Source organism: Polyodon spathula, chromosome 2 (genome assembly GCF_017654505.1).
Source record: "Polyodon spathula isolate WHYD16114869_AA chromosome 2, ASM1765450v1, whole genome shotgun sequence".
Lineage (NCBI taxonomy): Eukaryota > Metazoa > Chordata > Actinopteri > Acipenseriformes > Polyodontidae > Polyodon > Polyodon spathula.
The window spans coordinates 104927130-104939861 of NC_054535.1; the positions used below are offsets into that span (position 1 = coordinate 104927130).

The following is a 12732-nucleotide window of genomic DNA, read 5'->3' on the forward strand; positions in this document are numbered from 1 at the left end:
GTGGCCAACTGGCCAATCATATGTAGGCACAGAAGCTACTTGTAATACGTCATTTCCAGGGATACACAGGAAGTGTGAGGTGGCTGTAAGAACGTTTTCGCTATGGTAAGAAATGTGCTGTTTATAACCTTTTAAAACAATACTTGCACGATATGTATCATTCATTCCTATTGCTACTCATTACAACGTGTCGTTTATTGCTCCCCATGTTATTAAACCGACAGAACTGCTTGCTAATTAGACGACCTATTTCGTGGACTGTATGAAATCAAGAAAATCGTAGACAGGAGCATTTAATAAAGTTTAACATCAAAACACTATGCAGCCATAAAATGTTTCTTAATTTTTGTTATTTTCTTGTGCCCAGCCAGCGTCGCTGAAAGTTAAAAATAAATAAAATAAAACATATGGTGATGTACTACGCCTGTCTGTCACATTCCTGGATGTAATAGTGTAATTTAGTGTAGTTTAAGTACCTGTTGATGTACGTGTCTGTATTCATGCATTTATATAATTAGATTGTTTCTCTGTCCATACAAATGCACTTAAGAAACGCACTTTGATGACTTGTTGCTGTGTACAGTGATTACATGTCGAGTCAGAATTATATTAACACACCATGTCTAATTCTCTAACCGTTGTGTAGAAGGAATGGAAAAATAAATACATAAGACTGTTTACCTAAACATTTTTTCCCCAGCATGTTATTACAAAACATTTTATGAAGATTTCTTTGAATGAGTACTTTTTTTTTTTTTTTATATAACAAAAGCTTAAACATATTTTGTCTGCAGTTTTCACCTTGTACTGGAAAAATGTTCCCCTTCGTGATCCCCAGTGAGCTGTAATGCTCCCAGCCTGCGGTGTATGTTATTGCCAGTCTGTCAGTTTCTCATCCCACTGGCTAGCAGTTTTCCCATTAAAAACCTTGATGTGTTACACCGCTATTGTCTATACTTGATAAATAAGTTGCTTCCTGTACCCTGTTTGCTGTGTAAGTGTTAGGGTCTCAAGCAACAGAGTGTTGAAAAATAACAGCAGCTTTGCAAATAATACTCTTTAGGCAGAAACAGAGTTTTATACAGATTGACAAGTGTCAAAGTAAATGCTTAAAATATATTATTTTCACATAAACTCCCCATTTGTTTATCTGCCTTGACAAACTGAACTTTCAACTTTGTCACCAGCTGTGACAACACTATTAATAAGAAATATAGTGACGTCTGAAAAAAAAAAGTAACAGATTTGCATAAGTCTCTGGAGACTGGGAGCAGACGAAAGATCAGCCACCCTTTGGAGTCCTATTCATCACCTGGAAGTCTTTTATGACTATAATGGCACATCTGTTTGCTCCTGAGACAATTCTTGGAATTAAATGATGATGGGAGAGAGTCTGATGAACCATAACAGTGCGGAGCAGGACAGACACAGCAGGGTCTATTCTGGCAGGGATTCAGGAATGTAAAAGTGTGTTTTTTTTCCAAGGGTTTTCTAGGAAAAGACCATCAACACCACAGGGTATCCTAGAGGCTGAAGACTGCAAAAATAATACAGTTTTTTTCCTACATGATAAGGTTTCAAGTTAATTGCTACTGTGTTAAGGCAACAAAAGTTTATACATCTTTATTTGAAAGCTGAAACAAACCTTTTTTTTTTTTCTTTTTCAAGAAACTTTTTTTTTTTGCTTATTTGGTAGTATTTAGAAGGAATCATTACGGTATGATCTTCGATCTTGACACATGAAATGCACACAATAAATACAGTACTAACACAAAGTTCAAGACTTTCCCTTCCCCACATGTAGCCGCCTTCTCAGGGGTGGCACTTTGTAAAGTCACGCTTTGTCCAGAAATGTACTCATCAAATTGTCAAACAGCATTTCAGCTAATGCCTTTTAGGAATGTTCATTGCCGTTTTATTTCATGAAGACCATGTGCTTGTTAGAAAAAAGATAGCACTTTTCATCCCCTTTAAAACCCCATTCACATAAAGGAGTGCACATATTGGAGAGATGTTATCTTTTTGCCATAATGGAAACCAAAAAATACTATTCCTTGTTAAACCTTTAAATACTCAATTCTGCCTGTTTGTTTTGCAGTCTGCCATTTTCAACTTCCAGAGCTTATTGACGGTCATCCTGCTGTTAATATGTACCTGCGCTTACATCAGAGCCCTGGCTCCCAGCATTCTGGATAAAAACAAATCCGGGTAAGGGCAAGTTCATTGACAGTTACAGCAGCCACATGGTTTGTTTTATTATAAACATGTCAAAGTTTAAAAAAAAATAAATAAATAAAATTGCATACAACACGGAAGTGTTTGTGGTCTATCAGCAATTCTGAAATCCCATATACGCTAGTCATTGAGTGCACAACTGTTCCTCTAAAGTGAAATGTATAATAAACATGTTAAAAATCTTATACAGGAGGGGTTTCCGAGTGGCTCACCTGGTAAAAGCACAGCCGCAGGGGGAGTCATACAGTTCAGGTTCGTGTTCTGGCTGTGCGAAGTAGGCTGGTCTTCGCTGGGGACTCCAAAGTGAGTGTCCCATTGGCTCTGGTGCTCCCGTGGGTTAGGGAGGCAAAACCGTCGGGGACTGTTTCACTGTTTCATCGTGCTACAGGGAACCCTGCTTGCCAGGCACCCAGTGAGCTCAAAAGCGGACACCTGGCCTTTGTCCTCCAGAGGTCAGTAGTTCGCTGAGTTCCTGGGTGTAAAAGGAAGCTGGCTCGGTCGTAGAGGATACCCGCTGAACCTTGTTCTCCTGAGCTGTGTGTGGAATTGCTGCAGTGAGGAGAGTTTTTTTTTTTTTTTTTTTTTAATAAAAATGAAAAAAATCTTGTACAGTTTATCTTTTATAAAATACATTACATAACTTTGCATCTGCATATGTATGTTTAGAGATTCCAACAAAGAACAACCAGATTAGTCCCAGGGTTTAAAGAAAAGATCTGAAGTTCTTCAGCTGAGAACAAAGGAGAATTAGGGAGGAACTTCATTGAAGTTTTAAAAAATACATAATTTAAATGAGTTGACCCTAACATACTTCAGGCACAGTACGGAAATCGTAACCCGAGGACAGAATTGGAGATTAAGTGGAGAGAGACTTACTGTAGGACAGAAGGTATGAAATTGGTTTTTTAGCTATGTTGTTGATGCTGAATTATTGGACCCTTTAAGACCTGATTGAGATCAATCAGCTAGGAACTGGGTGAGCAGTATTGGGCCAAATGGCCTCCTCTCGTTCGTACATTTTTTAAATTTATTTTATTCTTATGACACTCTTGTCCTGTTTGCCAGTGATTGTTCAATCTAGTGCCCTTTACTTTTCATGGTCTGTACCACACCACTTGTACTTTACAATCACTCAGGTGAGTTAATGACATGGATTTGAGTCGTTTAGCTTCACATTATGCTAAGTGAAATGTATGTGTCCAGGGGGCAGTCATTCAGGTGCATTTCAGTAACTCAAAAGTACCATGTAACATGAAGAACAGTCAATAGCTTGAACTAGATTTAATCTTACAAAGGTTGCACTTACACGTACCCCGCTGCCAGTCATGTAGATAGAAACCATCAACACAGACCTCAGAAACTAACTTTCTAATGCAGAGCTTCTCAAACTCAATGGTGAGTAGAACCATTTTAAACTACTGAGATTCTACTGTTTAGAAACCTCACGTGTCTGTACTAGTGTTGGCCAAAAGAGTGGATTCAAGTGATAATACATTTTAGATAATTGAGTTTAGATGCCTACTGTATCTGTTATCAGTTAGAAATTAAAACAAAAAAAAAGTTGTTTAGTTCTTGGCCAGAGGATCTATCTCTAAGAACAAACCCATTTTAATAGCAAACAAACACAAAATGAAGTCCAAGACTGCCAATACCTGTATGATTACATAGCTTTTGAACAGTTTCCCGTTATAAAGTATGCTTTGTTTTAAAACCACTTCAATGTCACCCCATTGTCTGTTTAGAGCTTATGATATACCAATTACTGTAGAAACGTGGACTAAATTAGAAGATGTAAAATACCAGAAATCAGTATCCACAGTTTTAAAGGGTAGACTAATTACATACCTCTACAGTTAAAGATAGAAATACACTTTTTTTTTTTTTTTTTTTTTTTTTTTTTTAATGGAGCATGTATGTATCTTGATCTGAAAAATCATTGCATCTTGGGCTGTTTTCTTGTCAGAAGTCATCAAAGGCTGACTGAGTACATTTTGGAAATAACATTTCCATTGTGGTTTACCTGGGCAAATAAAGTAGGTTGTTACCGATCAAGGAAAATGATTGATGGCATTTCAAATTCTAAGTGATGTTAGACTATGCTTCATACGATTCCACGATGACGTATGAATGCCGTTGCATTTTGCACACTTCCACTTCTGTCCAGTTGTCCTTTGTGGACTAAAAAAGATTTCTTAAATTCCCATTCATTTTGTTTGCCCTTGGTTTGGTATTTGCTTCTGGTACTGAGCCTTTTTATCTTGAGATGACTGACAGAAACATGGTTTTAATGCTAAACATTTTCCATTAAAATCAGTAATCAAGACTGATCAGACTAAAGATAATATCACGTTATAGTCATTATTTTAATGCAGTCCTGCGCTTTCCTAGCATAGGGATTTTTATTTTCTTCAAGCCTCAGTGAAGAGTATGATAATGCTATAACGTGTAAAATTAGCCTCAAAGCTTATTTTACCACCTCTCTTTGTTCTAAGCTCAGGGGAGCCTTTTAATACTCTCTGTTTTATTTGTCTCTCTCATTGGACTGAGTTAAAACAAAAATGACAACATTTATTTTTGTAAAAAAATTACACAAGACGTGTGGTTGCTTCCTTGGCAGTGCAACAGTTTATTCTGTTATCCACCCAGTCACGGCCACTTCTGAGAGCGTGTAGCAGTCAGAGTACCATCTGTTGCTCTTCCCCAGCACCAAGATCCAGAGTGTGTAGGGTTCATGATTTGTGGTATTACTTTTCCACTGATGAAAGTGCTAGACAATGACCCAATCTGGCAAAGCAAACAATGAGCACATGTACCATTTATGGCGGACATTACTAAATAAAACAGTAGCTGCTGACTTTGTTTTATGTTTTACATACTTGATCTGTTGATAAAAGCTCCTTACATTGTAGTATCACCAACCAAAATGAGTTCATGTATTTACCCTGTAGTAATTTATTCTGTTTTCTTTTTGTCATTGCCTCCTCCATGATCAGACATATGCCTTAGACTGATGAACCACTGATATCTGACAGCTGGTGGACAGACTGAGCGAGCAATAATGTTTTAATAAAAATCTTTATACTATTCCATTGAGAAAAGCCCTTGTGGTCATAAAGATGAACAAACTTAATAAACACCCATATGAATACCAATACTGTATTGCAAACTTAAAATTGACTACAGAAAAAATGTAATTATAAAATTATTTCATTGTATTGCTGTTTTAAGTTTCTCTCATTCACAATAATCAGTAAACTATTTGTTGTTTAGGGAAGCTGAGCAATTGTGCAGTTTTAAATATAGTATCTGTAATATATATATATATATATATATATATTTTTTTTTTTTTTTTTTTTTTTAAACTGTTGTAAAAAAATGTTCTTGCAGTCTCGGAGTGAAAGAGTGTTCAGCCACAAGCTCACAGCAAGTCAGACTGTAATGCTGTAATGTGATTATTCACACAGCTACCTTTTTTTTTTTTCTTAACTGCCTGGCAAATTCTTATGAATTGCTTTCTGTAGCTTAGAATATGGGTAATTATCTAGACTGTTCATTGATGAGTCTTGGCTGCCTTTGTGTAGCTTTCCTTGGCTTCAAGAGCTGGATCATTTAAACAGATAGATATATTGTGTGTGGGGGTTATTTTTTTTTATTTTTATATTTTTTTGCTCTAGACAAAGATCCTGTGTATCTCAGATGCTTGCTTGTTAAGTGCCAGTAATCAATTAGTTATTGTTATGCCGAGTCCTATATTAGTAAGTGGTACAGCTGCTCTTCTATGCACACAGGAAATAAGGGAGGCCAATACAGGGAATATATTATTAGAACACCATCTCTAACTCAAACTAAAATAGGAAGGGTGCTACATGAAGTCTTCTAAAATCTTAAAAGGAGTTGAGCAAGTTAACCCCAAGCTAGTACTTCAAACACAGCACAGGACCTAGGACCAGAGGGCAGGTACAAATTAAGTGGAGATAAGCTTGGGAGAGAGGGAGAGAAACACTTCTTTACAGGTTGTGGTATGGGTATAGAATGATTTGACCAGCCATGTTTGTATACTGAGCCTGTAGGTTCCTTTTAAGATCTGCCCTTTTTTACGGTAAGACCCAACAAAGTTTTAAGAGCAAGTAGCTACTAGGAACTGGACGAGCACTTATGTTCTTAACAGGACCCCCAAGGCTTTAAACTTTTATTGTGTAAAAAGTTATTTTAAGACAAGTACATTTATTTATAGTATTATACCATACAGTTGCAGAAAGACCAATGCCTATAAATGCAGTTGTGCAAAGATGTTTCTGTCAGTCTCTTTGGAACAGACACTCTTCTTGCATGGCGGATTTCCAAATGATCTTTAAGTAGCCAACATACAGTACTGTGTCTGGAGGATTTGTGAGCTGGGACACGAGGGCAAGTTTAAGATACTAACCACACACTGTAGTTCTACTCACCATTGAATTTGAGAAGCTCTGCATTAGAAAGTCAGTTTCTGAGGTCTGTGTTGATGGTTTCTATTTACATGACTGAGTGCAACCTTTGTAAGATTAAATCTAGTTCAAGCTATTGACTGTTCTTCATGTTACATGGTACTTTTGAGTTACTGAAATATATATGAGCGAGGCAGATTGTGATCTTAACCACTCTTGTCTGCTCTGTGTTTGGTAATAATTTACATGTGCAATGCTGGTCGCCTTTGGCTTTGCCCAAAAGCCATAAATTGGAAAAACAATAAATTCAATGTAAATAAAAAGAGAAATTGTGAAATGTCATGTAATTTTGTGCGAGTGTGTGTTTTTTACAGTGGCATTTCAGCCTAGCCTTCCCAGATTAGTTCATATTTGTAGATTTTTGGCAAGGTAGTGTTTCTTTTATTAATTGTTATTTTTTTTCTTCTTTTGTTTTACAGAATTTTGGGAATATTCTGGAAGTGTGCCAGGATAGGTAAGTATTTGGTAAAGCCTTTTACAAACGTATGATATCAAATGCAGTGATAACATACATAGGAAAATTGGAAATCTGTAGCAACTACAGTATATATTGAATGCATCACTGTGACAGGTTGGAATTATGTGACTGTTGGCACATGGGGAATTATGTTTCTTTGTATATTTGAGATTAATTGTTGTAAATATGGATTTGTGCAAATAGATTAATTGAGTTATTTAACTGTGATGACGCCACAGTCACTTTACAATCACAGAACAAATTCTAAGACACAACTTCTGTAATGTACCCAACAGAGCATTTCTTGCACTCCATGTGGGTCATTCTTAAGTTATTAATTGCAAATTCTAGTGTATTCAAACAGCTGTAGCTTTTACACACATATTATATATATATATATATATATATATATATATATCTATATATATATATATATATATATATATATATATATATATATATATATATATATATATATATAACATACATAAATCCTTTGTCGACGCCCAAATTTTGCAAAAATAGATGGTATAGCTGAAAGATTTATGACACGCAACACACCCTGAAAAGTTTACTGTAGTGTGCCTTTCCACAACAAAAGAACAATGCAAGTCTAAGCAGTCTTTCTGCTTCTTGTAGCACTTGCAACTTAAACTGAACACGAATTTCCTGCAGCACTAAAAATATACATCACCAGATAAAGGGGAAAATACTATTTTGGCAAGAATACTTTTTAATGATAGTAAATTATAAATTTGACCTTGCTCCACAAAGAATTCTACTCTATTATTTTCTATTAATAATAATGTGCAAAATACATACCCACCAAAGGCTTTACTAGCTCTCGCTTTCAGTTATCAACCGAAATAGTGAGAACCTTCATGGCACAGGAGAGGCTGTCAAAAGAAAAAGGATGGCACTCTGAGGAACTATAGCTATAGTGTCCCCTTATCTTCTAGTAGCACACTACGGAGTTAAAAAACCAAGCTACTCAACGTGGGGGCTCTTTTTTCTGTATGAAAAGTGTTTTTATAGAAACCCATGTATTAACTCTCCAATCTGATCCAGGGTGTAGTGTGTTCTCGGAGGACGAATATAAGAAGTCGTTAATATGAAATTGCAGTCCCATTAACGGTAAATCTGTGTATCTTTAAAAATCCGATACACTGCAGAACGTAATAGAAATGTTGACACGGAAAATCACTGGGGACGCAGTGAAAGATGTTTTCAGTTTTTATTTCGGCAGGTTCACAGGTTCTGTTTGTTCTGTGGGAGATTTATAGGAGAACAATACTGCAGAGTGAGAAGAGTAGAGCTTCTCAAAATGGAGTATGGTGAGACCTGTAAAGGTGACGGGGACACAGCCTAGTATTCTACAGATTTTTACACAGTGCTTCTCATAACAGTTTTGCAGCACTAACATTTTCCTCAAGATTTAAAAAAATGTAAATGTTTCAGTGCTGCAAGAAACTACAAAGTATTTTTAAAGCACTAACCCATCCATTTTCTTATAACCTTAATGTACATCATTACAAGTCCCCTTTATTGTGGTGATCTTTTGGTTTTGCATTAAAGGTGTACAGTAATTCAAATACCGCACTGCACAGCTGTGTCTTGGCACCTGTGCAATAGCCGCACGTTTTTGCATTTTAAAACAAAGGTATGCATTTCTTTAAGTTTTGTATTATGTTTTATAGGAAACCATTCTTTGTTTAAACTGAAAAGGCAGATCAAATAAGGGTGGCATTAATTGTACTTCTTTGTGTCTCTTGCAGGTGAACGAAAAAGCCCTTATGTTGCTATATGTTGTGTGATAATGGCCTTCAGTATTTTGTTTGCAGAGTAATGCAATGTGAGTACAGGGGTGGGTGAGGGAGTTGTTTAAATCCACCTGAAGACAGGCACTGGAGAAGAAAAAGTTTGAAATAAGCATGAGAGACATTTCTGACTTTGGCCTTGCTCAGCTTCAGATAGCACACCTCGCAGAAGATACCTAAGCCCTGTGCTTGTAGACTGGACCAAGGACACACCCAAGGCTGCATTATTCACTGAAGAACCCTGGAAACTGTAACTAGCCATGGGATTTTTATGTACTTCATTTCCATCTGTTAAATCAATAAAATATAAGTTCTTCACCTAGTAGGAAATCCACTGTATTTAGTTTTTTATACATTTGAGTCATTCTGTGTATCCGTAGCAAGGACCTGATTTACCAAGGGATGTTGCTGCACACAGTAATGGAGTCCAGCTGGCCCATCCTTTGGTAATGCGCCAGATCTAATGGTGAGACACTTTGATACCTAATGCTAATTTTATATTTTTCCATTAAAAATTCTAAAAATGTAAAGCCACATAAGAGAAGTGATTTTATTGTAAAAAATAAATAAACATCCAGTATATCTAGCTGTAAATAAAACCAAACTATTCTGTTACTAAGTCTAAACATTGAATAGTAATAGTAAAAGCCTTTTTGCTGGTTTATTGTTACAATAAGCCCTATTTAACTGTATGACTCTCAAGCGAAGTATAGATATAACTGCTTACATACTGTTAAAATAAATAAATAATCAATGCATCCAATGACTTGTTTCCACTACCTGGCACTACAGGCTTTTGTTGCCCACAACTAGCAACTGAAATCAAGAGCCTTTCCATGCTTTCTTCTAAACCTGGCCAACCTCAGAAATTCTTGCCATACGTCAAAAGTCACTGGGGGAGCGTATTGTGTTTTGTGTTAAAGAACCCAGCTGAACAAATATATTTAACCATAGGCTCACTACAAATAAAGTAATCTGGTAAAGATGGAGAGCACAGCCAGGTATTGAGTTTATTTATTTTTTATTTTTTTTAAAGCAAGTCTTATGTGCCAAAGCAAGATGAACATTGTTGAGTTTAACAAAGTTTTCTAATTTTGGTGAATACAGTAAAGCTTAAAGAAAAACAAGAAAGAAAATGTCACATGCTATAACATTTTATAAGCAACTTGAACTCTGCCACTGTTTAAGAGCTGAAAACAAGTAAAAAGGTCTATTTCAGCAAAATTATCAGTTCAATTAAGGGTCTAGTTAAGTAATTGAGAGCTCGGTTGGAATGAAAACCAGCAGGCACAGGGGGGTCCCCAGGACCGAGTGAGAAGCCCTGCTCCTGGCTACGGGATGATGCACTTCCTGTGTAGCCCAGTTGTCTGCATCGAGTATAAGAGGCAGGACCTGATCAGATAGCCGCGAGCAATGCAACATTGTTTTGTTGCCGGAAGCGCCAGCCAGTGGAAACGGGGCCTAATTGATTTCTCTCCTGTATTGCCTGTTCATTCCACCCAAATTTCCCTGCAAGCTGTCATTTTCAAGCACCTTTCTCCTCTGTCACACATTTCTTTGGAACCGTGACCAAAGCAATTGTGTGGTATTATTCAGAACTCATTTTAATCCTAACATGTCAATAAAGACATTGGTTATAGACAAATGCATCATTTGGGGTCTCTGTCTTCTTCATTACCCGGCACAGTAGTGCAATCTCTGCAGGCATTAGAAGTCTTTGGAGCATAAACTGTTTGTAGTTCAGTTTGTTTGGATAACATTGACTGCGTCAGGCCCATCTGTGAAAGGAAACCAGAGCGGTACATTCTTAGGCAAGAAGAAAGGGGGCATTTCAGTGGCCTGACCCGCTTCTCACAAGTCACTCGCAGCTAGCCTGGCTTCAGGGCGAGTCCTTGGCTCAGGCTACTGGTATCAGCTAATAAACCCTGCTGGCACAGGTATAGCCATTCACATTGATTAACAAAGGAGCACTCTGGTATTCAGAACATGACATTTCAGCATGTCTTACTCAAAGAGCACACATTATTTTTAAAAATCAGTCAAGACAAGTAAATGTTAAGCAGCTGAACTTTCATTTCAGAATGTAAGCATGCTTCACACAGCTTTGCTTGTTTGTATGTAAAGCAGCTTTGTATTTCTGCTATTCGAGTTGTATGTCAATGTTGTTTGTGCAAGTAGCTGAGTATATGTGATATGCATAAAGCTGTGCATCTTGCAGCGATAGTTAAGTTATAGCTTTGAAATTGATTTGAAGGCAGATAACTGAGCTTAAACATTTTTGCTTTATTATATAGCTGTAGTCTATGTAAAATGTATATAGTGTATAAAAGAGGCAGTTCTGCCTGATCACACCTCTTGACTAGCTTAGGAAAAAAAACTGAGGGGCTGGTCAAAACCCAATTAGTGGGTACAGTTGAACAGAAAATGGATAGTCTGCTGTCTTAATCAATGCTTGGCAGTGTGCACAACTACTTAGTTACCATTGGTTTATTTGCATGTATACAGTTGTATGTATTCAGACTTATTTATTTGACATCCATGCAGATGATTATTATTATAATGTTTTGTTCTTCACTATTCTTTTGATCATGTTCAGTGAAGATTGTACAATTGCAATGTAACACTTGAATCCGATCATGGAAATGAAGCCTCGCACAGATTCTTTTGGGCTTCAATAATGTTTGATGGGTGCCGTTTGATAGACGGGTTATCGAACTAGCTGACGGTATATTCATATATGTAAAAGGTGAATCACAGCTGCTTGATGTTTTAAAGGGTTTACTAGTGGTTATTTCTAAATTGCTTTGTGTTTGCAACTGTGCGCTGGTGTTGAATAATGGCTGCCTCTACTGACATTTGCCATAAACTGGATTTTGGTTTAAATAGGGTAGCTGGTTAAGTCAACATAATCGATTAAGGTTTTCCCACTAGCATCAACACCCTTTTCAAAGTGTTTACTGAGAGGTTTTCAGCTCTCCGTGACAGTTCATTATGGCTAGTGGTCTGAATAATCCTCTTCTTTAGTGTATGAAAATTACAGGCAAAGATGGGACATAAATTGCAAGTGTGGATAGTTACTTGGCCGTGTTGTTTCCAGCGGCTTTGAAAACAAGCTGCTGCTGCTGAATGCTAATTCCTAAAGATATTCTACTCTCAGATCCGACGGAGAAGTGAAACCTCTAATTTGAATGATTTTATCAGACTGAGCCTCAGACGGAAGGAACATAACCAGCAGTAGTGCCACCGATCCTTAACACCAGATGCATTCAGAAACTAAGGTGGGGGAGGGGGGGGGATACTCTTGACAAGTGCTCTGTTTAGTTCATTCATAGACACTTTAACAGGCCAAATTGCCTGATAGTGCACTTCATTGTCAACCCTGTGCCAAGTGCATGTGAAGAGGTCTGCAGTAATTGTACTCGCGCAGTGGAAAGTAATCCTTTTGCTCAGCCTACGCTCACACTACCTGAATGGCCCATTTCACAGCAAACAAAGCGCCACAGGACATACACTGGAGGGGCTTGCCATTGGCCTTGGCGCACAGGAACCTTGTCGGATTGGGGCTTCCTTCAGCAGCTCAATCTTAAAGCAGACTGGGATATCCTGGAAGGAAGAAAAGGACATGATAAAGACTGATAAAGCAGAAAGTGTTGTTATAACAGATGCAGAAACTCGCTCGCTTGCTCCCTGCTTCTGTCCAGTTTGACAGCACAAGGAGGTCTAGGTCCAAGGTCACACA

The 12732-nt window shown here is 37.4% G+C and overlaps 1 protein-coding gene across 1 annotated transcript; it reads left to right on the top strand.

Moving 5' to 3' along the window:
• The first annotated feature begins 30 nt into the window (after nt 1–30).
• LOC121306308 (protein kish-A-like) lies at nt 31–9315 on the top strand. Its single transcript, XM_041238059.1, has 4 exons — nt 31–105; nt 2099–2208; nt 7139–7173; nt 8952–9315. The coding sequence occupies exons 1-4, from the start codon at nt 103–105 to the stop codon at nt 9020–9022; spliced, it is 219 nt and encodes a 72-aa protein (XP_041093993.1). The 5' UTR covers nt 31–102; the 3' UTR covers nt 9023–9315.
• Nucleotides 9316–12732: the final 3417 nt, after the last annotated feature.

What these genes read in the sequence shown, in the direction of transcription:
- LOC121306308 (XM_041238059.1), top strand. An exon ending in CTGGATAAAAACAAATCCGG is followed by an intron (nt 2,209 to 7,138) that starts GTAAGGGCAAGT and finishes TTTGTTTTACAG; the next exon opens with AATTTTGGGAATATTCTGGA. An exon ending in CTGGAAGTGTGCCAGGATAG is followed by an intron (nt 7,174 to 8,951) that starts GTAAGTATTTGG and finishes TGTCTCTTGCAG; the next exon opens with GTGAACGAAAAAGCCCTTAT.